This window comes from Acomys minous (assembly GCF_964271855.1).
Source record: "Acomys minous genome assembly, chromosome: 10".
Classification (NCBI taxonomy): Eukaryota; Metazoa; Chordata; class Mammalia; order Rodentia; family Muridae; genus Acomys; species Acomys minous.
This window is the reverse complement of record NC_140491.1, coordinates 82,024,003-82,047,617: the sequence shown is the minus strand read 5'-3', so window position 1 is coordinate 82,047,617 and position 23,615 is coordinate 82,024,003. Positions and strand designations below refer to the sequence as shown.

The window sequence follows — 23,615 nt, the reverse complement described above, 5'->3', positions numbered from 1 at the left end:
TTCAAGTTCTAAGGTGAGCTAAGGCACGAGCTCAGAGCAGCTGAAGTAGACCGAGCGACCCTGGCCTGGTTATCATGAAGTGCCTGCTCTGAGGAAATGAGTGATTGAGTGCTGGGGATGAGGAAAATGGGGAGTTAGCGCGCACAGATACCTGGTACCAGTTCTGCTTCTGAGAGATTGATCTGTTTTGAGCTTAGTGAGGTATCGAGACTAACTCTCCATGTTGTTAGACTTTGCGGGGGGTGGACAATTAGGACTACTACCATTTTATTTGTTTGGTTTTGTTTTTTACTTTTTGAGACAGGGTCTCAACATATGGCTTTGACTGTCCTGGAATTCACTATGTAGATCAGACTGGCCTTGAAGTCACAGACATCTTCCTGCCTCTGCCTCCAAAGTGCTGGGATTAAACTTGTGTGTGTGTGTGCCACCATGCAGTCTAGAGGACATGTAGTCACTGGACATATGTCATTTTCCTATATAGACAGTACTCAAAAACCTGATGTTTAGAAAGATAACCTTAGACTTCAGAACATTATAGTTACAACCAGGCATGGCAGAAAACACCTCTAACTCTAGCATTTGGAGGCAAGGAGATGGTGAGTCTGAGGCTAGCCCTGTGCAACATAATGACTACAAGACTCTGCCTTTAAAAAAACAAAGAAAATTCTTCAAAAGCTTTCTAGAATGGAGACTCTAAAGGTAGATACTGTTTGCTTTTCTCCATATTCCCTTCAACATCCACCGTACTTTATTTAGTGCTTATAGTCAATAAACAGGTCATTTCTTGAGGTAAGGAATACATTAATTATGAGTGAGCATGTAAAGCAGGGAACAGTGGTTTGGATCAGCAGTGTGAATTAAGAAGTAGTTTGACCCAACCTCTTTGTTCTGTGTGTCAAGACAGATGCAAGCAGGAAGGGCTCTGTGGGGAAAGCCTATGAGGGATGGGCTATTACCAAGGGCTGACATAGTTTCATTTAATCTGAAGAAGTGGAACACATGTGGGAGGCTATCATTAAGCATGTGGGGCGGGGGGCGGGGAAGCAAGTAGTATGTGAAATAGAAAAGCAAAATGAACCGTGAATGAAGTTCCCTTTTGGTCCCTTACTGCGTTAAGTTTAAGATATATTTTCTTTACTATACTCTCGGAATGTCCAAGAAAATAATAGCTCATAATAACTCATGTTTTCAAAATGCTTTGGACAGCAATAATTTATTGGGTGCACTTGAAACTTGATTAAAAATACTGAAATTAGGAAAATATAGTCCTTATATATTAAATAGAAAGGTTAAGCATCTCTAGGAAAGAAACTGAAGAGTTCTTCCTTCTGCCCGTTGCTCTGGTTTGCTTCCTGTTGTTATGATGAACAACACAACCAAAAGCCACCTGGGGGGCATGTTTATTTGGTTTACTGGTTATAGTCCATCACTGAGGGAAGCCAAAGCAATCAAAGCAGGAGCTTGAAGCAGAAACCAATGGAGGAAGGCTATTTACTGGCTTGTTATCAGGCTCATGTTCAACTGCCCTTCTTATCCAGCCCAGGCTCTCCTGCCTGGGGATGGTGCTGCCCACAGTGGCCTGGGCCACCCTACATGAATTAGTAATGAAGGAAATGCCCCACCAACATGCCCACAGGTCAGGCAATCCTTCAATGAGCTTCCTTCTTCTCATGTGTGGCAAGTTGGCAACCAAAATTAGCCATGATGACACTCAGTAACTCAATCTGGATCACCATAGAAACAAACAAAGGAAGAGAAGCAGAGCAGGGAAAGGATAAAAAAGATACAGGATTCATATAAGTAGAGACACTTTCAGTAAATAAGTAGATTTAAATTTACAAAAGAAATGTATAGACATAAAGAGTAGGAATAATTTAATATCATATGCCACTAAAGTTGGCATTTTAATTGGCTTTTCTCATTACTAATCTTATAATGTAAGAATGTGGCATTTAGAATTATTCATGTCCTTGTGATCTTTTCAGCTTCTAGGTCCTTTCCAAATGTTATTAAATCAAGCATGATAAACAAAACTACAAAGATTAAGTCTTTCTCTCTCGTGTTGAAATCACTATGATTGAAAGAACAATGGGCCAGGAGTCAAGATAAGTGACTTCTGCAACCAGCTCTTCTAGGCACTACTTTTGTACCTCTTTGTGAATCACTCATTAACCTCACTACATCTTGGTGCCATCAGCTTGTTAAATAAAAAACAATTAGGCCAGAAACTTTGGGCTTCCCTACCGTCACCCTTTCTCTTCATGAAATTGCCTTGGAAAACATAAATTTAAAAAACAAGAGCTGGAGTAATGCTAAGGGAATGGAAGCCTATGCAAGCCCTGCCTTCTTTGGCCCTATACAAGGGGTTCACCCTATACATATACATATACATATACATATACATATACATATACATATACATATACAAGGGGTTCACCCTATATATATAGTTCACCATGGGTCTTTGCTTTTTATTTATTTTTTGTCATTAAATTATGTTTATTAATAAGATAAACTTATTAGTTCTTAATAAATACATCCAGTCAGAAACTAAATCATGTATATAAGTTTTTAAAATTAAGATGAACAGAAAAATAACACTCTCCCATTTAAAACTAAAAGCATTGCTTTCCTAAGATCTTTAGTTCTGATGTTGTCTTTGTAATGACATTGGTCCCTACACTGTCCTATCTTTGGCTTTTATCCTTGATCATTTTAACAACTTTGAACAAGACGCCCTACAATTTCATTTTTCCTGGCCCTACAAATCATGTCCTGATGAAATTTCACAGAATGAAAACAGTAGAATATAAGCTGAATACTATGGAATCAGATCGGGGATTAATACCCTGAAAGTTTCAGTTCAGTTCAGATGTACAGGACGAGTGTCCTCATAGCAAATGGACCCTCAGTAGTGATCCACACCCACATTAGAAATGTCATCTGAGCCAACAATACAGTAGTGTGACGCCTTTGAGTGGGTAAGATGAGGCCTGCAAGCAACAGGCTCCATGGAGCATAATTTCTGTATGTGCAGCCATTCTCATAGAAGAAAAAGGGAAGCCTAGAGCAAGAAAGAAAGGCTTTTATTCCTTTATTTTCCTCTTTTTTTTTTTTTTTTTTTTTTTTTCAGACAAGGTTTCTCTGTATAGCTGTCCTGGAAGCATTTTTTTTTTTTGGACCAGGCTAGTCTCAAGCTCACAGAGATCCGCCTGACTCTGCCTCTGCCTCCCAAAGTGTTAAAATTACAAGTGTGCCCCATTGCACCTGCACTGGGCTCATTCTTCATGGTTTGGAGCCTCAACATCCTCTTATTTCTCTTACATTGGATTTTAATTAAAACTTTGGAATTTGCTAGCTTGTTTTTGGTTTTGTTTTTGTTTTCCAAGGATGGAGGCCATACAAGTTTGAACACTAGGTATCTCCCAGCATGATCTGAGAGAACGTAAGGTGGTAGCCATCACACAGGGCCCGGGGGGTTCAGATAGTACTTAAGTGCCCAGCAAGGAGGACACACTACTGTGATACCATACAACTGCGAAGCAAGTCATTTTCTTCTAGGTTGTCTATGTCACGAGAGTTTTTTGTCAGACATCTGTTACAGAAATCATCAGTTACATGTTTTTCAGTAAACTTCCTGCTATTTTTTATCAATGACCAAAAAAAAAAAAATTAAGAAAAGCAGAATGGGCACTGGATAGGCTAGACAGGAACTGTCAGGGATAGACTGTCATAGGTAGACACCTGCAAGAGCGTCTTCCCTTCCTGCCTCGTGAATGCTGAGGTTTTATTAGCTTCGCCTGCGATTAGGAGCAGCTATCACCCCTTCACAGCACGAGTTCCCACAAGAAATAACCAACACTCCTAGCTCTTGCGCGTCTCCTTCATTCATCCATTCAACAAATATTTAATAAGCACTATTTTGTTTTGGGGTGCTGTCTGTGGTTTCCAGGCACCTCCAGAATATTTTCTTCTTAATCATTGTATGTGGGTCTCCTGTCAGAAATCTATGTTATTTTGACTTCTTAATAGAAAAGAATACAGATTAAACACTCTTGACGTACCTAGGGTTAGGTGGATAACAAATTGATTATGGCAACTAATTATCTCAAGGTATGGATTAGCTGTGCCTATAAGGATTACCCAAGAAGGTACATGCTGGCTCATTTCACAGGTGAGAAAGTTAAGAACCAAACACAAAATACGTAGTTCGCACGAGGAATCCCAGGCTCTGGGTTTGGTCTCATCTTTTAATTATCCAGCACGGGATGTGTTCTAGATGTCCCCAATAAGCACCGGTGACACATGGGCCACACCTCTGTCAGCTCACACACATGGGAGAGAAGGAGTCAGCACGCTGTGATGCACTCACTCGATGATTCAGATTTGCAGATGGCATCCAGCAAGCAAAGGGGAGGGGCACGGACTCAGGCTGAAGAGGTCGAGGGGGGCGTGCCTGACGTGGATGAACTCCATCATATCACTCAAAAGCACACTGTGTGTGCTATATGAGACAGAACAGCAAGTCCTTCAGCAGAGGTTCTTAAGTTAGACAAGATTTCCTCGAAGGCCTGTTAAAACACCGATTGCTGACCCGAGGACTTGCATTTCAAATAAGTTCCCAGGTATACTGACCCTGGTAAGCAAGCCATATCTTGAAAACCAGTGAACATCCAGAGCAAACACTGACTATTTTATATGGCTTCCTGTGAAAAGAACGTATAAAGTGCTGAGCAAAAGCACCTTCCTAATGTACCACAACACTTAATTCCAGACTGTTAGATTACATGGTTAAGGGGAAGACGAACACGTATTGTTCAGCCAGGGAATTAAAAGTCAACACACGGCATCATTTTGTACTGGTGCACAGCAACGTCGTTCAAAGGTTACTGTAAGTCTCTGGGTCTTAATATTCACAATCTTCTCGTACAAAAATCAAACCTTCAAAATTAGACAGCATCCCTGACTGGGCTGCTTCCTCCTGCTGTGGGGGGAAGCATTTGATCTTGCAGACTGCTACAAATGCCCACCTCCTATCCATTCTTCACCCCTCTCTTCTGAAGCTTTTAGCATGAAATCTCGTGCTGGTATTTGAACATGCTTCCCCCAGAGAAGGCCAGATAAGAGCAGGGGCGGAGAGACCACCAAGATGCCTAATTCTCAGCAAAGGAAGGACCTTCTCTGTTGCTCCTGAGGCGTTTCCCTTGGCTTTGCACGTGCCTCTGTACCAGTCGGACGCTTGAGGAGCTGCTGTGTGGATATGCCACAAGGAAAAGAAATCATCCCTGTCCCTCCCAGTTTTTAGATATCTCGTGCCAATATACCTGTGCTGATATTTACTCATTGGTCAACTTTATACAATCGTAAGAATTCATATACCTTTGCATGTGCTTCTTTAAGCTAAAAAAAAAAAATCAATGCAAAATTAAATGTAAATTTATGTCTTCTTTTTTATGTCATCCATTAGCACTGAAGGAATTGGTTTTATTTCCCCCCCCCCCCCACCGCCATGGGTGAAAAAGACAGTTACACACATGACTACTGCTTCTGTCCCTTTTGCCTTGACATAGCATTGTGGATAAAAGCTAGATCTCCCAAAAGGATTACTCATTCAATTTGATGTTTGCCAAAAAGGCTTAACAATAATATTCAAATATATATCTCTTTGGGTTTTAATGAAAGTTGAAAATATGCCAGTGGTTTAATATCTTGCTCCAAATACAGGAAACAAATGGTAAAAGGAAATAGGAGAAAAAAAAAAAAGACTCAGCATCAGGGTCACATTATAAACCCAACAACCTGTAAACTATAAGTAAAAAGTACTTTTAGTCTCATTGAGAACCTGTTCTAAGCAACTCAATTATGGTTACTGGCGATTTCTGAAGCAGACGATGGTTCTTTTTCACTTAGAGTTCCGCTAACTCTGCTGGTTTTCAGGCAATCACTTTAAAAGTCAGTTTAGACCAACATTCATTATCTATCTTTAAAAAAAATCAATATTTTCCCAAGACGGTCTTAAAGGTATTTATGAAAGTATCATTAATAAGCCTGACTAGTAAGACTGACTAACATATTTAAAAGAAAAGAGAGACTTTGCTGACTTGAAAGGATCTAGAAATTTATCTACCAATATTAAAATACATATAGCCATGAGGAAACATTTTTAATTAACATTCTCTTTTTGGATGGAGAAAAGTTTAACTAACCTTAGGGAAGGTTGAGATATTTGCACGACATTAGGGTAAATTTTAGGACTAAATGCAAAATCCCTGAGGAAGATATGGGAAGAAATTACTTGAGGTTTCTTGTGAATTTTTTTGTTATGGTTTGATGATAAATACCATGCAAATATCCTTTGTCAGTGTGTTTTGGCAGTCCTTCCAAGGCAGCGAGGGAGCAAGAGGGATTACAGGAAGGACAAAAGTGAGGTTGATTTTATACTAGAAAAATACAGTGGGGAATTCTGTAACTTCTTAGCAAGTTCTCCACCTCATTCCTGTGTCCACTACACAGTATTATAAAATCTTTGTAAAAACAAAAAACACAAACTTCCAAATACAATCAGAATTCCATCGTTGCCAACAGGAGTTAACAAAACGCCCTCCCCATCCCGCCACCCCAGCACTGTGAGCATGCAGGGTTTGGATTTTCAGATGCTACAACTTGACACAGTTTGAAATAGAAAAGGAAGTTTCTGGTGTGGCATAATGTAAGGAGTCCAGTCACTAGAAGGTGTAGCACTGCCTCCATCCGAACACGCAGCTGGATGCGTGGCGGCAGGATGGCCATCTTGTCTCTGCTTCCTCCACTCTAGTCTGACGGGGGCGGGGGAGGTCAGGTCCCTCATTTTGCATCTTACCTCTGCTGTCGCTTGGCAGCAGGGAGGCCTTGATTCTCATTTTGGAACAAAGTCCTAAAATCATAGGGAAGGGATCTGTGGGCTTTAATTGTATCCCTTGGCCTCATCTGGACAAATCAATGGTTAGGCTTGTTTCAAGTACAGCTAAGCAAATGAGAGCGAGAGCATACTGTGAGCAGCAGCTTGCGTAGGTGCTATGACTTGGTGGTGTGGAGATGAAGAGCTATGTCTAGGCAAAGAAAAACTGTAATAAAAAACAAGGAGAAACCTGCATTGTTTTTTTCATGGTGGATATGTTGGTTCTTTTACGTTTGAATGCTAGCTCACTTTAAGTGGCTGGGGCAGATCCGCCCCACAAAAATGAGGGAAAGTCCTAATGAAGTCAATAGACTTGAATGATTACATGACATTTTCTTCATGAAGCCCCTTTTGGATACTCATTGAGGCCACATCTAACTCCTGAAAGTATTTATGAATACCCTGAAACACTCTGTCACAATGTCTTATGATCATGTAAATTGAGTTTAGCAAAACTCTAAATCCCTAGCTCCACTGTCAGGTATCTTCTCTTATGTTTTGTTTTGTCTTAATAGAAGGATAGTGTTAAGGGCACATTATTTTCCACATTCATTTCATAAATGGTTCTTTTTTTAAAAAACTAATAGTTTCTTGGCAATATACTCAGTGTTCAGGATCCATAGATTACCAAAGATGGTCCTTAAATAGAACATGTGATTTGAAGTCTTTTTTATCCCTACCTCACTTAGAAGTCTAGCATGATGAAATTTGATCTAGCAATCAAATTTCCTCTCCAAACACCAGAAGTGTATCTAGATGTAGTTTAGCTTGCCTATCCAGAAAAATCAGAATTTTCTTCCCTTTTAAGCCCAAAGACTATTAATGCAAATCCAATTGAATTTGCATTTGATTACATTTCTGATGGAAACATTCATATGCAAATGAAAATTCATGCAAAGATAGCCAGATAATTCAAATAGTTGCTGAAATATCAAGATAAAATTAGGATATTAAATGTACATCCATCCACTTTTACTGGGTTACACTAAGGTCATCAGTGGGAGAATATTCTGAAAAGTCTCAAATACATTTGGTTTTTAAATGCTCAAATAGGTATGTGTTCAGAAGGGAGCTGTAACATTACTTTGAATTGTCATAGTTTGGAAAAAGATGTCAGCCACTGTTAAAACATGTTTTAAAACATCACTTTTTCTGGGTGGTGCTGGTGCACGCCTTTAATCACAGCACTCGGGAGGCAGAGGCAGGCAGATCTCTGAGTTCAAGGCCAGCCTGAGTTCCAGGACAGCCAAGGCTACACAGAGAAACCCTGTCACAGAAAAACAAAAACAAACCAACCAAAGAAACAAAACAAATTAAAACATTTATTTTAAATTTTGTCTCTCATCCTCTTTTATCATTAAAAGAAAAAGATAATTCTTGGGAAGACAATTTTAAAGAGCTCAGAAATGGATTAATAGTTTGGTGTAAGCTGATAGTTTCCACATACTCCCTAGGAAGTGAATGGAACAAGTTCAGTGACATTATCACTGTCCCCCTATGAACATCCTTTGAAAGCACCCATGGCCTTGTGAATGGAGCAGCAGAGCCATGATCTTAACTGATGGCTATTAAATCCAACTAAGAACAGATATAAGCAAAGGTTCAAGGTAAAATGTATTTATCTACTAACTTACATTTCAAATTCGCCTTAAGGAGAATACAATCCTTGGAATCAGATGATTGTTTTGGTTAAACTTAGCAGAAGTAGGAGTGAGAAAAGGAAGACTTGAAGTCACAGCATGCAGAACTTTTAGCACCTAGTTTGGCGGTCCATAAAATATAAATATGATACTCCTGATTTTTCTTCTCTTCCGTCTTATGTTTATCCACAATTTCAACTCTTTTTAGGATTCTAGTGTTTCCTGGTTTGGAAAATATCACTAACCATTTATCAGATTGAAAAGTCTAAAGATAAAGAGGACAGTTTAGCTGTCACTTGGGCAAGCTGAATCCCCCCCCCCCCCACACACACACCAAGTCTTAGAGACTTTACTATGTAAATCTCTCTCAGTTCCAGCCACCTGTCTTCACCTCTACCACCATTGCCTAATCTTTGTCTCTCGAGTGACTTTGGACAGGGACACACCTCCCCCCTAACCCCCATCCTCCTGTCAGCCAACTCTTTGAGCAGAACCTACTCTTGTTTTTCTCCTAACCTTGTCATACCATAGCCAGAGCCCTCGTTACAAAGGACGAGGGTTATCGTTCCATACAACTGTCCTTGCAGAATAGCCTTCAGTACTTTCTTCTTCTTCTTCTTCTTCTCCTCCTCCTCCTCCTCCTTCTTCTTCTTCTTTAATTTTATTTTATTAATTTATTCTTATTACATCTCAATGGTTATCCCATCCCTTGTATCCTCCCATTCCTTCATCCCTCCCATTTTTCCCTTACTCCCCTTCCCTATGACTAATGGACAGGACATTCTCCATAGTTGAGTAGAGAGTGGGGTCTGACTTTCACACGCACTCTGGTGCCTCATATTTGACCATGTCCCCTGGAGGGGGAGACCTGGTGGCACTCGGAGGAAGAATAGCAGGCTACCAAGAACAGTACCTTCTTCTTGGTCCTAGAACAAACAGGAGAGTTCTCAGTAGGGATGCTGCTCCTGCTTGTTCCCTTCCTGCTCTCCAACACCCTACAGTGTTTTCTTTCACTCTGCCTTCCAAGTCGGACACCAAGATGCCCAGGCTCCTTGTAGTCATCTGTACACACACTGCTGCTCCCACTTGGAGAGTAAGTAGTAAGTTAATTTAGAACTTCTGCCGTTAAGGCTTTCCTGATCTTTTAGGCACCATTGGGTTCCGGTGTTACCTTTGTCCATACAACTAATTTTGGTCATGATATCCAGTCAGGTTTGAGTGATGTGTTTATTTTTGAGATGATGTCATTTGGATTACTCTTTTTTTTCTTTCTTTCTTTTTTCTTCTCTTGTTTCTTCTTCTTCTTCTTCTTCTTCTTCTTCTTCTTCTTCTTCTTCTTCTTCCTCCTCCTCCTCCTCCTCCTCCTCCTCCTCCTCCTCCTCCTCTCTCTTTCTCCCTCTCTTTGTGGCTTCCTGAAGGACAAGGTTAGCTCTGGTCTTTGTGTAGGAGAATAAGACTGGCTTATTAAGGTTTTCAATCAGTACATGTTGAACAAATGGTAGGATCTGTTGAGTCTTCTTATCTAAAATCCACAAGTTTATAATAATATGAGCCAAAAGAGAAAAGAATGAAAGAAAGAAAAGAAAGAAAGAAAGTTGACTAACTTGCTCGAACCTCATCACATCACAACTTGCTAAGGTTTCATACAGTAAACACTGCAATGTTTCTTGTAGGAAAGAAAGTATGGTGGTAAAAGATCTAGCAGATTCAGAGGGAACCTCTTCCAAACCATGGTGCCAGGAGTCTGCCATGCCTTGTGCTGGCAAAACACTTTTCCCAGCAATCATAAAGAATAACACTTATTCGTCCAGCTCTGCGTTATACACACTCTTTTATTTGGGACGTGTAATCCGCAACAAATTTCAGGGATGTGTCTAGAGATTGTAAGCACACCATGTCTTGAGACACAAATCGCTGAAGTTGGTTCGCAATTATTATTTCATTAAAACAGAACCATAACTTGAGAAGCTAAAATCATTTGGAAATCATGCTGCAGTTTTATCAGCATAGCTCCATGAATTTCTATTTTATTTTTATCAGCTGTGAGCTTAATTTTATTTCCTCTGACTACAGTGTTGAACAAAAATTAAAATAACAGTGAGAGAGTATGCTTCATTCTATGACCTTGGAGCACCCACACAACTGTGTCTGTAGGGATGTCTATCTTTTCACACCTGTCTCAGAATATGTAGACCTTACTATGTCTCATATTCAAAGACGAGCATAATAAAAAAGCTTATACTTAGCAGCAGATGGATCTGTGGATAGGGATGTTAAGTTTAGTAAAGCTTAGGAAAATTAAATTTCTTTTCTTTTTCTTTCTTTCTTTTCTTTTTTTTTTTTTTTTTTTTTTTAGTCAAAACATTTTATTAAAGGAGTTGGAGCTGGAGAGGCCTACGCTGTCTGCTGACCCCCTCAGAGCACATCTTCAAGGTTTCCCTGTCACTGAGGGCTAAATTTACTTTTCTTAACCTAAAGGAAAGTTTCCTGCCAACCATTAAAATATCTGCAAGCTCACATTACATCATGTGTAGGGGTTTTAGTTCCACTTAAAAAAAATTTTTTTAATAAATACATTTTAAATTTTCTTTCATTTGTATGTGAATTATGCAGATGAGTATTCTAAGAACAAATGTGCCTACTTAAGCAAAGCGAGCTCTTTTGCGTCTATTATAAAAATAAGCGTTTAATCACTATTTGGTCGTCTACCCTCTGACAAACAGATGAGTTACTTTAAGGCTTCCTGGTAACAAGTCAACATTTGTTACTAACAGTGGTGGAGGACCTGGTCTCCTAGGAAAGGAGCCTGAAAAGAACGTTTCTTTTCTGCTTATGATTTCAGTTAAGAATGCAAATTGCACATCAGACTTCGAGGAATACTTTGCCAAAAGAAAACTGGAGGAACGAGATGGCCACGCGGTTAGCATTGAAGAGTACCTTCAGCGAAGCGACACGGCCATTATTTACCCAGAAGCCCCTGAGGAGCTGTCTCGCCTTGGCACGCCAGAGGCCAATGGGCAAGAAGAAAATGGTAAGGCTGTAATTCATTTTTAGCCACTATACTGACCTCTGCAGCTGTTACAATTACAAATGCACTACATGCCTGGGTGTTTACCTTAAAATTTGAAGAACAGCTGCAGAGGCATGGAATTTCATGAGCAAAGATTAGAACTGTAATTTTAGGGTATTGTGAAAATTTTTTTTGTCAGCAAATTTGTGTCATTTGTACATCCAATACAGAATAAGAACAATTACAGCCCATTTCTAAGAGATAAAAATATCTAAATTTATTCCTATCTTTCAGAGATGTTTTATACTTTTGAGGAAAAAAAAAGTTTAAGATCACCGACCCTCACCTTTTGTTCTCTGACACCTGAAAATTCCCTTCCCTGTCTGTGAATTCCTGAGTAACATGTGAGTGTAGGGTTCAGAGGGACTGTCAGTCACCCAAAGGGAATTTCTTCATTTATCAGCTGTTTAAATGCCCCCCCTCCCCACAAATAAGCTCAAGTAATTAATTAATTTTCGAGCGCAGTGTGAGCTGATTCGGACAAGCCTGCCCTGGGTGTGCGTGGGGCCTGGTTGCGAGGAGGCCCTGGCTCGATGATGGCGCTCTGCTGGAGCAGATTGCAATGATTCCTGTCATAGCAGCCCGGGCAGCCAGCCCATTAGCTGCCATTGATTTACTGACCTTTTGGCCCGCTCCTCTCCCTCTCGCCTCTCGGCTACAGACCTGCCACCTGGAACTCCAGATGCTTTTGCCCAACTGCTGACCTGCCCCTACTGCGACCGCGGCTACAAGCGCTTGACATCGCTGAAGGAGCACATCAAGTACCGCCACGAAAAGAATGAGGAGAACTTTTCCTGCCCCCTCTGTAGCTACACGTTCGCCTACCGCACCCAGCTCGAGCGGCATATGGTGACGCACAAGCCAGGGACAGATCAGGTGGGGGTCGGTTCTAAGTGATTTCTTTCTATAATAACCCCTTAGAGGAACGATATTGCTTTGATTGGCAATCATTATTAATTTTTCATGGCATTTTGAAGATGCAGATCTTTTAATGGTAATAGCTTTAATTGAGGTCTAAATGATTTTTTGATGGTCTCTTCTAATATGATTTAATAGTCTTATGTTCACGATCGAATGAGTGTGTTAATTTCTAATTTAGAAATTTTATTTGCACTTTAACTTGACTTTAGTTTCATTTTTATGTTCCACAAAAAGTGAATGAAATTGTAGCATTTTAATTATACATTATTAAACATCTCAGCAATTTTAATTCCATTTTTCACCTAGTTTTGCTTAGGCATTTTTCATATAGGACCTAATGCATAGTAAAAGAAGTGTGTATTTCTTTCATCTGCCATGAAACACTTTCAAATTACTTAGAATACTTTTACAAGCTTACTAATTTATGAAATCTAGTTATTTTTAGGAAGATAATAGGCATATAGGTTATATGCACATATACATAATAAATTGGAAAAATGACAAATGAGAAAAAAACTACATTGGTTATAATTAAAACAATCCTATCTCAATATACATGCTTGTAGTTAACTGCCAAAATTGCCCTGCCTCTTTTGGTGTACTTGTTTTAAAAATAAGAACTCTGACTTGAAAAGGTAAGGATGGAGTCTTAAATGCTTGAAATGACTAAGTAGGGTTGATTCACAGCATCTCTTAAATGTTTCAGCAAAACTGCTCTTTCCATCCTCCTGGGAGAATGGACTCTGCAAATTGATATTATGATGTGCTGGGTGGCCACAGTTCTGGTGTTTCCTAAGTCACAATAATTGATCCTACAGTATAGAGTTGCCCTAAATAAACTTTGATATTATATGTTTTTTAAATGGTTAAATATGACATTCTATATAGAACTCCAGTTTTTCCTCATAGGCTTTATTACCTTTGAATAAGGAGAAGAAGATGTAAAACCAATTAAGCAAGAATGGAAATACTGTCCTACGAATTTTTACTATTTAAGGCACTTTATCACATCACACCATTCATTTCTGATTGGACTTGCTACTTGACTGTTTTCCAAAGATCAGCTATAAGGAATATGCTTCTGTAGTTACACTTTCGTAACAGTTTATCTTGTCATGCTTCAATGCACAAAAACTCTAGGAAAAAAAAAAAGCCTAGCTATTTATCTAGTATAACTGCTTTAAATTTCACATGCAGACGTGCGATTGTGTTGGCGCATTACGACTGGTAGCTTTGGTGTTGAAAAGTCCCCTCATTTGCTCATGGCATTTACAATTAGTAAATTAAAATGATTGTATCATATTAACAGTGGCACAACTAAAGTTTATAGTAGTCCTCTGAGGGCTGTGGGGGAGACAAAGCAGCTGTTGCTGTTTGTTTATGCAACTCAGCAACATATGAGCGCTGGTCCCTCAATGGCGCTCGGCGGGTTGGGCTCCGCTTGATCTTTGAAGGTTGCTGCTGTTTGAACAAACCTCCCTGTGTCCCATGTAACACCATCTGTCTCACTAGGAATGTGGGAAGATTCAGCACACCCTAGCAGTTGTCATACCGTTTCTGTGCTGTCTTTCTGCAAAAAGCTTTTGTGTCATCGCTGCAGAAAAAGGCTGACCTCCTACCTTGAGCATCCAGAATGGATGGTTGTTGTTTTTTTTTTTTCCTTCCCCTAGAATTCCAAGTCACACTGCTTCCCCCCCACCCCTTGTTCAAAAAGGTCATCTGTATTTGATTGTATCTGTGTTGCTTCTAACTTGTCTTTTTAGCAAACTTTTTTTTTTCTTTTGGTCCTTGCACACTACTAAAAAGGAAAATGAAAAGCCGTTGAAGTCCTTCCTACTGGCTTCTGATAAAACTGCTCAGGCAGCTATAACCCAAGATGTTGTCTCTTATTTGATAATGAATCAAATCTGATAGGCAGCACCAAAGAAAAACAGAGTTGACACGGGCCAGCAGCACTGTGAACAGAATATTTAAACAGGCATACCAAATACTTATAGTAGAAGGGTTTTTCTTTGTTTTATTTTTTGTTTTTTGGACACTTGTTAAATTTTAGTTTGATTTAGTGTGAGATATGCTTTTATCCCCACACAGAAAAGTTGATGAAAAAATCATTGTGTGGGTTAAAAATAAAAGAAAAACTTTATGATTTTCAGGAAACTACTTCTTCCTCAACAAGGTAGCAGTATTCTAAAAAGAAACCTTTAGGTTTTAGATCCTGCCCTTAAAAAAAAGAGCCATGAACATCTCTACAATTATAATTTCTCATCTCAAGGGTCAAAGAAACATTTTTGGGAGAAAAAAAAAGATGACAGGTGTAATTGTAAAGCAAGTGTCAGATGTGCGTGTGAAGCACTTTAAAAAAAAAGTTCCCATTTTATTACCAGCATTATCACTTTTATTGCCACTCTGAAAGACTGAGCAGATAAATAAGCATGCGCTCAGACCTCTCGGCCTGTCTGAAAAAGAGGCTTTAAAAAGGACTCCTAAGCAACCTCCTTTGTGCCCTCTGGACAAAAATGACGGCAGTCTTTCTCCTTTCACAGCACCAAATGCTAACCCAGGGAGCAGGTAACCGCAAGTTCAAATGCACCGAGTGTGGCAAGGCCTTCAAGTACAAGCACCACCTGAAAGAACACCTCAGAATTCACAGTGGTGAGTAGCAGGGTGTCTGCTCTCAGGTTTGCACTCTTGCCAACCAGAGAAGGTTGTGAAGGCTGTTTAAATGAACACAGTCCTGGCTGTGGCGCTTTGGACTCACCACTTACTTCATAAGCTCTGTGTACCTCGGAGAGCCCTATGGTACCTCTGTAAAAGTTCATCCTTCTTCCGATTCATGAGGGCTTTGGTTTGGTTTTGGTTTTGTTCTGACTTGTTTTCCTTACCAAATCTGAAACTGTGTATCTTTGACCTGGAGATATCTGGGCTTCAATTTTAGAAAGAAATTCATCCTTAATAGCTAAACGTATACAAGAAAGAGAGAAAATTGGACAAGGGCTTGTGTATGCTAAACATTCCTTGACTCCTAATGGCTGTCCATATCCTACCACTGAGATTTCTCCTTTATACATACATAGTTTGATAGCTCTGCCAAGAATTTTATTACCAAATTGGATGCTATTCAAAGAACTAGTTGAATTGGTAGAATCAATGGAATCTCCACAGAGTTGATTAAAGCCATGGCTACACTTCCCCTTAAATACCGTGACATCTTTATTGTGCTATTGACCACACATTAATCTGACACTCTGTTTAAATAGGAGGCTGCCGATGGCCTGACTAGATTTGGGATCCTAGCTGAAAAGGCATAGATAGCCTTCCCCTTCCACGGCTTACATCTTGAATTATGTCTACCAGGGGTAGATAAAGCCCAGAAATAGTTATGGTCACATAATTCTGACTTAAGCATCTAGGATGTAGGGCCCACCCCGTGGATTCATTTCATTTGGTGCCACAGATTCTTGTCTTGGCAGACAACTTGACTGGTTACCTAACCGAAGAAATCTAACGCTAATTTTAATTATCATTTTAGGTGAAAAACCTTACGAATGCCCAAACTGCAAGAAACGCTTCTCCCATTCTGGTTCCTACAGTTCACACATCAGCAGCAAGAAGTGTATTGGTTTAATCTCAGTAAATGGCCGAATGAGAAACAATATCAAGACGGGTTCTTCCCCTAATTCTGTTTCTTCTTCTCCTACTAACTCAGCCATTACTCAATTAAGGAACAAGTTGGAAAATGGAAAACCACTTAGCATGTCTGAGCAGACAGGCTTACTTAAGATCAAAACAGAACCACTAGACTTCAATGACTATAAAGTTATTATGGCGACACACGGGTTTAGTGGCACTAGTCCCTTTATGAATGGAGGGCTTGGAGCCACCAGCCCTCTGGGTGTACACCCTTCTGCTCCGAGTCCAATGCAGCACTTAGGTGTAGGGATGGACGCCCCTTTACTTGGATTTCCCACTATGAATAGCAATTTGAGCGAGGTACAAAAGGTTCTACAGATTGTGGACAATACGGTTTCTAGGCAAAAGATGGACTGCAAGACTGAGGAAATTTCCAAGTTGAAGGGTTATCACATGAAGGATCCGTGTTCTCAGTCAGAGGAACAAGGAGTTACTTCTCCTAATATCCCACCTGTCGGTCTTCCAGTAGTGAGTCATAATGGTGCCACTAAAAGTATTATTGACTATACCTTAGAAAAGGTCAATGAAGCCAAAGCTTGCCTCCAGAGCTTGACTACTGACTCAAGGAGACAGATCAGTAATATAAAGAAAGAGAAGCTACGTACTTTGATAGATTTGGTCACTGATGACAAAATGATTGAGAACCACAGCATATCCACTCCATTTTCATGTCAGTTCTGTAAAGAAAGCTTCCCGGGCCCTATTCCCCTGCACCAGCATGAACGCTACCTGTGTAAAATGAATGAAGAGATCAAGGCAGTGTTGCAACCTCATGAAAACATAGTCCCCAACAAAGCTGGAGTTTTTGTGGATAATAAAGCCCTCCTCTTGTCATCCGTACTTTCTGAGAAAGGACTGACAGGCCCCATCAACCCATACAAGGACCACATGTCTGTACTCAAAGCATACTATGCTATGAACATGGAACCCAACTCTGATGAACTGCTGAAAATCTCCATTGCTGTGGGCCTTCCTCAGGAATTTGTGAAGGAATGGTTTGAGCAAAGAAAAGTCTACCAGTATTCAAATTCCAGGTCGCCATCACTGGAAAGGACCGCCAAGCCCTTAGCTCCCAACAGTAACCCCCCAGCAAAAGACTCTTTGTTACCCAGGTCTCCTGTAAAACCTATAGACTCTATAACATCACCATCTATAGCAGAACTCCACAACAGTGTAACGAGTTGTGACCCTCCTCTCAGGCTAACAAAACCTTCCCACTTCACCAATATTAAAGCAGTTGATAAACTGGACCACTCAAGGAGCAATACTCCTTCTCCTTTAAATCTTTCCTCCACATCTTCTAAAAACTCCCACAGTAGCTCCTACACTCCAAATAGCTTCTCTTCCGAGGAGCTGCAGGCTGAGCCTTTGGACCTGTCATTACCAAAACAAATGAGAGAACCCAAAAGTATTATAGCCACAAAGAACAAAACGAAAGCTACTAGCATAAATTTAGACCATAACAGTGTTTCTTCATCATCTGAAAATTCAGACGAACCTCTGAATTTGACTTTTATCAAGAAGGAGTTTTCAAATTCTAATAATCTGGACAATAAGAGCGCTAACCCTGTGTTCGGCATGAACCCATTTAGTGCCAAGCCTTTATACACAGCTCTTCCACCGCAGAGCGCGTTTCCCCCTGCCACTTTCATGCCACCAGTCCAGACCAGCATTCCCGGGCTACGACCATACCCAGGGCTGGATCAGATGAGCTTCCTACCGCATATGGCCTATACCTACCCAACAGGAGCAACTACCTTTGCTGATATGCAGCAAAGGAGGAAATACCAGCGGAAACAAGGATTTCAGGTAATGAGATGTGGTTGTTTTTTGGTTTTTGTTATGTTTTGGTTTGGTTCCCCCCCCCCCCCCCGGAGAAAGGAGTTGAAAAAATAAAATGTGGTCTAGCACATATGATAAAACTGTGATTCTAGAAGCTGTGATTCAGTGAGGGGGAAGCATATAAAATAGGAAAGTTTTTAAACATGCCCCTAAAACCCTGAGTGAACTAGCAAAGCCAGTGGCTAAAAAGATAAGCTTATTAGGAAGCTAAGGCAAGAAACTTGCTAGTTTAAGGTTAGGTAGGATGGCAGGATCCTGTCTCAAAAACAAACAAAAGGAAATAAAGAATTCTTTCAAGAATTATGCATTGATGTTAATAGTTCTTAGGTGTACCTACATGCTTGAAAGACATATACATAGCTTGAAGGAATTACATATTTAAGGTTTAATTACATGTTTTGTTTTATAGAGAATTAGTTCATTTTGAAGAGTATTTTTAAAGGACATTTTGCATGTTACACAGAACTTCTTGACTAATCATCAAATTATTAAATAATTGATAGGTGGTAGAATGTGAAAGCAGGCATGGTTTTAGCATTATTTTGTATAAGCCCTCTTTGCAAAATAGGAGCTGAGGCAGTGGTGCTCGCCTATAACAGCTGTCCAGTATTCCAATTTACAACACATCTGCCCTCTTTGTAAATGCATTTAAGCCTATTTAATCTTCTCTAGTATTAATTAGTGTAAATATAGTCTAAGAAAACTAAACTGTGGGCTAGCAAATGGAAATGTATGTTATCATGCAAGTTTGCACTCCTTTGGACCAAGACAAAATAAATATCAAGAAATTTAATAATTTACTGATCCACATTTATTATTGCTCAATGCTGAAGGCTGTTTTAACATAGATAGAACACTGATAAAAAGTGTTATTAATATTCCCTATTTTAAATTAGAAAATTAAATATAAAACTATACCTTAGGGCTTTTAGTTCGTAGACATACATTTAAATAGATTGTATAATAATAATATTTTGTACCTAAATATAAAATTCAATTAAAATGAGGTTTCTACAGCTACCACTCATTTCTCAAGTAAAGTACACTGGAAAATATAGCAATACTGATATTGAACATTCACTCATGGACTTTTTTTCTCCCTGGTATTAAAAAAAACAACAACAACTGTTTTTCCCATCTATGTCAGAGAGGTTTGTGTTTTTGTTGAAATTTGAAACTTTACATGTTGCTCAGGGGGAAAAAAATTAAGAGATTTCCCCTATAAGATAGAGTGCCATCTAGCATTTTTGAGCCTCTCCAGTTGTCAGCCTGTGCGTAGTAGTTGTTTGGTGTAAACACAAAACGAGGATACTGTGTTGAACTATGTGATTATATCACAGGGGGACTTGCTTGACGGAGCACAAGACTACATGTCAGGCCTAGATGACATGACAGACTCCGATTCCTGTCTGTCTCGAAAGAAGATAAAGAAGACAGAAAGTGGCATGTATGCATGTGACTTATGTGACAAGACATTCCAGAAAAGCAGTTCCCTTCTGCGACATAAATACGAACACACAGGTATGAGCGACTTTGACTAGCTAGCTAGAGCTCTCCAGCCTGCTGTACATTTCATAATATTTAATGAGTACACTTGTGCAACATAAGATGTAGCATATGCTGATGCCTTCAACAAGAAAGAAGTAATGCTTTTGCATAACTCGGTAGGACTTTTGTGTTGCCTGTTTATTGGATCATTCATGTGTTTATAAGTGTGCTTGTCTTCCTAACTTTCAAGTTATCTGTAAAACAAATTTACATACCATGTTGAAGGAAGATTTAAATGCCCAGGATAATGAAATGGCATGACAAGAGATAATTATTGAAAGTATATTCAAATTCTTAAGCTGTGGTGAATTTATATATGTGTAAAAATCGTATGATAAATCTAGTCAAGAATATATTAGTATACTCATCTAAACATCAAGTAAGCCATGGTTTGGGGTCACCTTGTTTGTTTTCGTAAGTTGGCCACTTTCAAATCAAGCATAAATGTTACTTCCACAAAAGAAAAGCAAGACACCAATTAAGCCATTGAATCTTGTAACTGACAGACTAAAACAATATTTGCAGTTCCTGGGTTATCTATGAAGCACCAACAAAGAGCTGATAAGATGGCAGCCTCGGTGCTCCTGACGCCTAGAGGTGGTGTCTCGCTTTTTCTTTAAAGTGCCATCACGTAAAAAATATTTTCCACAGTCCAAGACCAGATTTGCAGCTCTGTGGCAGGGTTTCAGTCAACATTCCCTCCCTCCTCCCCATCTTTCTGCCCTAAACAAGGAAACCTAGCCCCACCCTGTCTCTAACCCCTCTCCAAGTCTTCTCCACTAGAACTTTGGCACACTATATTAGTTCAAGGTGGGGGTTGGGGTGTTGGGAGTATAGAGTCATAGTTAAAATATTGGAAATGGGAGAAGCGATAAGTGTAGGCAAACCTCTTTAAACAAGGGCAAAACTTAGCATTAATACATAGGGGGAGAAGCAGTGATGGGGCAAAAGAGAAAAGGAAGTGTTAAATCTTAACTATCTGCAAACAGGATACACAGTCTGGTATTGAAAGATAGCTCAGGAGACACAAGTTCTCCAAATCTTCCCAGATTTCTCCCTAGCGATGTGCTGGAGGTAGCACATGTGACCAGAATCAAGCTGAGCACTGAGCGAAAGTGGTACCAGCTGGGCCTCTAATGCTGAGGGCAGTTTGTGAAAAGGTTGTAACAGCCTTGATTCTGGTCGGACCCATTCAGCACCCTTTTCTCCAATAATATCTGTGCTTACTATTTTTACAAGTTCAATTAATGATACTTTTAAAACACCCCAAATTGATTAGCAAATCTACATATTTTATACTTATGATTTATATTTGAAACATCAAAATTTGCCTACTCTGTTCATTTATTTTACTTTCTTTAATAATGAGTCTTACTTAAGTATTTACAGAGTAAAAAATATTTTCATGCCTAAATTTACTTTAACTTTAATCAACCTCAAATATATTTTGTATTTCATTATTCAGCTACAATAGGCACATCACTGAAGGCATCTTTCCCTCTCTGATTGGTCTTATTATATGACCATATGCAAACTCTATCATTTACTACATGGTGAGTGTAAAACTTTTATTTTAGTGAGGGCTCTCATACATATTGACATCCAGTCAGTATATGTATCTCCTATAAATATGGTAGTCCATAAACTTCATAGGTGTTCAGCTAGTTGAGAGACCCAAAAGTTGACAAACACAAATGTGTATATGTATTTAATTTTTTTTAAAAAGCACATAATTTAAAAAGTAAAAATGGTCCTTTAAGAGGAGAAATCTGCTACCTAGAAGCATTGCCTAGCAACAGGATGTTAACCATCCAGTGGGTTCTCTAAACTGGTGATCAGTCATCCTCCTGTTGCCACCCCAGCTTGTCAAGTTTCCAGTATGTTAACTTTTTGGTCTCTTGACCAAACATCTCATGACATTCTTACTGTCATTGTATTAGGTTCCATCCAAGCAAAATTCTTCATGAAATTTGTCAGTATGATGTATGTGTAAATTTAGCTTACTTTCTTCTAATTGGGCCCATAAGCCTTTTGTTTATATCAATATCTAATAATATTTTAATAAATTAATATGAATATTATAAGAGAGAACTGTCTTAACTCTAAGGCTGGGCAATGAAGTTGAATTGTCATTTGATTATTACATGTTGATTATAAATGTGTCATTGATAAAGTATGTTTGTTATCTGTCTATAGAATTGTTTAAATTAAGAAGAAAATTAGTGTCTATTTACTCTCGGGATTCTGTGCTCTTTTGCCTCAATCTACTTTAAATTTATTTCCTAGGCAGATACCAAAGTCATACTGCTTAATTCTCTTACCAATGGCTTACTGCTTGCTTGTTTGCTTGGTTTTGGGGGGTGGGAGGTACCCTGGATAGTACAGGAGAGGGAAATACTATGTAAATGTTATCTTCACTTGGAATAATTGTCATAAACAATGACTGAAATAAAAGATCTGAACCTCCTGGTAGGCACTGTCAAGGACTCATTTGTACTCCTCTGCAGTTTTCATCTGACATCTATCGAGTGCTTTCTCTGTTGAGATGTTGTAGTAGGTGCTTTCAAACCACCTTATTTAGAAAAGAAATAAAAGTATTTCTACTTTTTAGCAGACAGGGTCTAAATTTTAAATAAAGTTCTGGTCAATTTCGTTCCTAAGTTATATGACAATTTCTCAACTGTTAACTCCTATTTGCTGTTAACTTTAGTCTTCTTTCTCACTGTCAGATGAGTCGTGAACCTAAACAACAGTGAAAATTTTGCACCCCAAATGTTTTTGATCCATTTAATAGTAACCTGGGTGTTTTTCTTAATCTTGTTCATATATAAATTTGATTCTAGGATGTTTTTTATTTGAGTCAGTCGAATCAACCAAATTAGAAATAAGTTCCCACGTTAAGTCTTATTTTACATTGAATTCGTTAAATACTTGTTAGTAAATCTCCTCAAGATTAGTAGAATATTTAGTGCAAGGTAAGTGTCAAAACTCAGCCATTCGCTGCTTTTGTCCTTCGCATGGCATCCCAGTCAAGTACCTTTATCCTCGAAGGTTGTCAGTTTATGATACAGAATTAATGCAGTCCTCTTACAAGCACAGTGCCTATTATCAAATGAATTCTTTGAAAAGTTGGCTGCCTGTCATCACAGAATCCATCTGCCATGCATTCTAAAAGGCCTGGAAATTTGTATTGGTTCTAATTCTACTGTTTTGGGAAATAAAAGGTCTTAGTGGCTCAAAGATCAAGCAAAATGTTTCATATATTCTCTCTAGAAAATGACCTAACTTTGATCCTGAGCTGATGAGACAATAGGATCAAAAAGACATTATGTGACAGCTTTGTTCGTGCATGTTTTAACAACTAAAGCAACAAGAAAATTTTCGTGTGCAGTTTAATCTCCACTCAGATTTATTTCTTGCATGTACTGTTCACATTGATGCACACATCCTGCTTAGAACTTAAATGGTTGAACATGTATTAATGGGCAAGAGTTAAGTGATAACCTAATTGGCTGCTCGGTACAAAGTGCTTGTACTAAACACTTTATAAATCCTGTCTTCATTTATCTATGGCCATTCCTCAGGCTAAGCCCCCAAATGACTTTCTCTTGTCTGCAAAGACCCTGATCCTGGAAGCAGTTGACCTAGCCGAGACTGTACCTACGTACCACAGCTTGTCCTAAAAAAAAAAAAAAATGGATTTCAGTGAAATTCTAGAGCTCATCTCCCGTATTGAGCACTATACCAATTCTGCGATGTGGAATGGTTGCTACAACGTCTCACCTCTCTCCCTGTAACAACATCACTTTAAATATACATATACAAACAAGAAAGACCAAAAGTATGCCATAGCAGCATGATCATTTCTTGAAATGTTAAGAGAGAGAGAGAGAGAGAGAGAGAGAGAGAGAGAGAGAGAGAGAGAACACTACTCCTAAGTTTTTCTCAAACTCACTTCTGCTTC

At 39.1% G+C, this 23,615-nt stretch overlaps 1 protein-coding gene across 4 annotated transcripts in view; it reads left to right on the top strand.

Annotated features, from left to right (window-relative positions):
- The window catches only part of ZEB2 (zinc finger E-box binding homeobox 2), a 131,944-nt gene that overhangs the window by 101,260 nt on the left and 7,069 nt on the right, over positions 1-23,615 (top strand). For all 4 annotated transcript variants that reach the window (XM_084799641.1, XM_084799642.1, XM_084799640.1 and 1 more), the window contains exons 5-9: positions 11,423-11,611; positions 12,312-12,526; positions 15,115-15,223; positions 16,101-18,070; positions 19,444-19,624. In XM_084799641.1, coding sequence (XP_084655767.1) covers positions 11,423-11,611; positions 12,312-12,526; positions 15,115-15,223; positions 16,101-18,070; positions 19,444-19,624 — 2,664 coding nt within the window. The remainder of the gene's footprint in view (positions 1-11,422; positions 11,612-12,311; positions 12,527-15,114; positions 15,224-16,100; positions 18,071-19,443; positions 19,625-23,615) is intronic.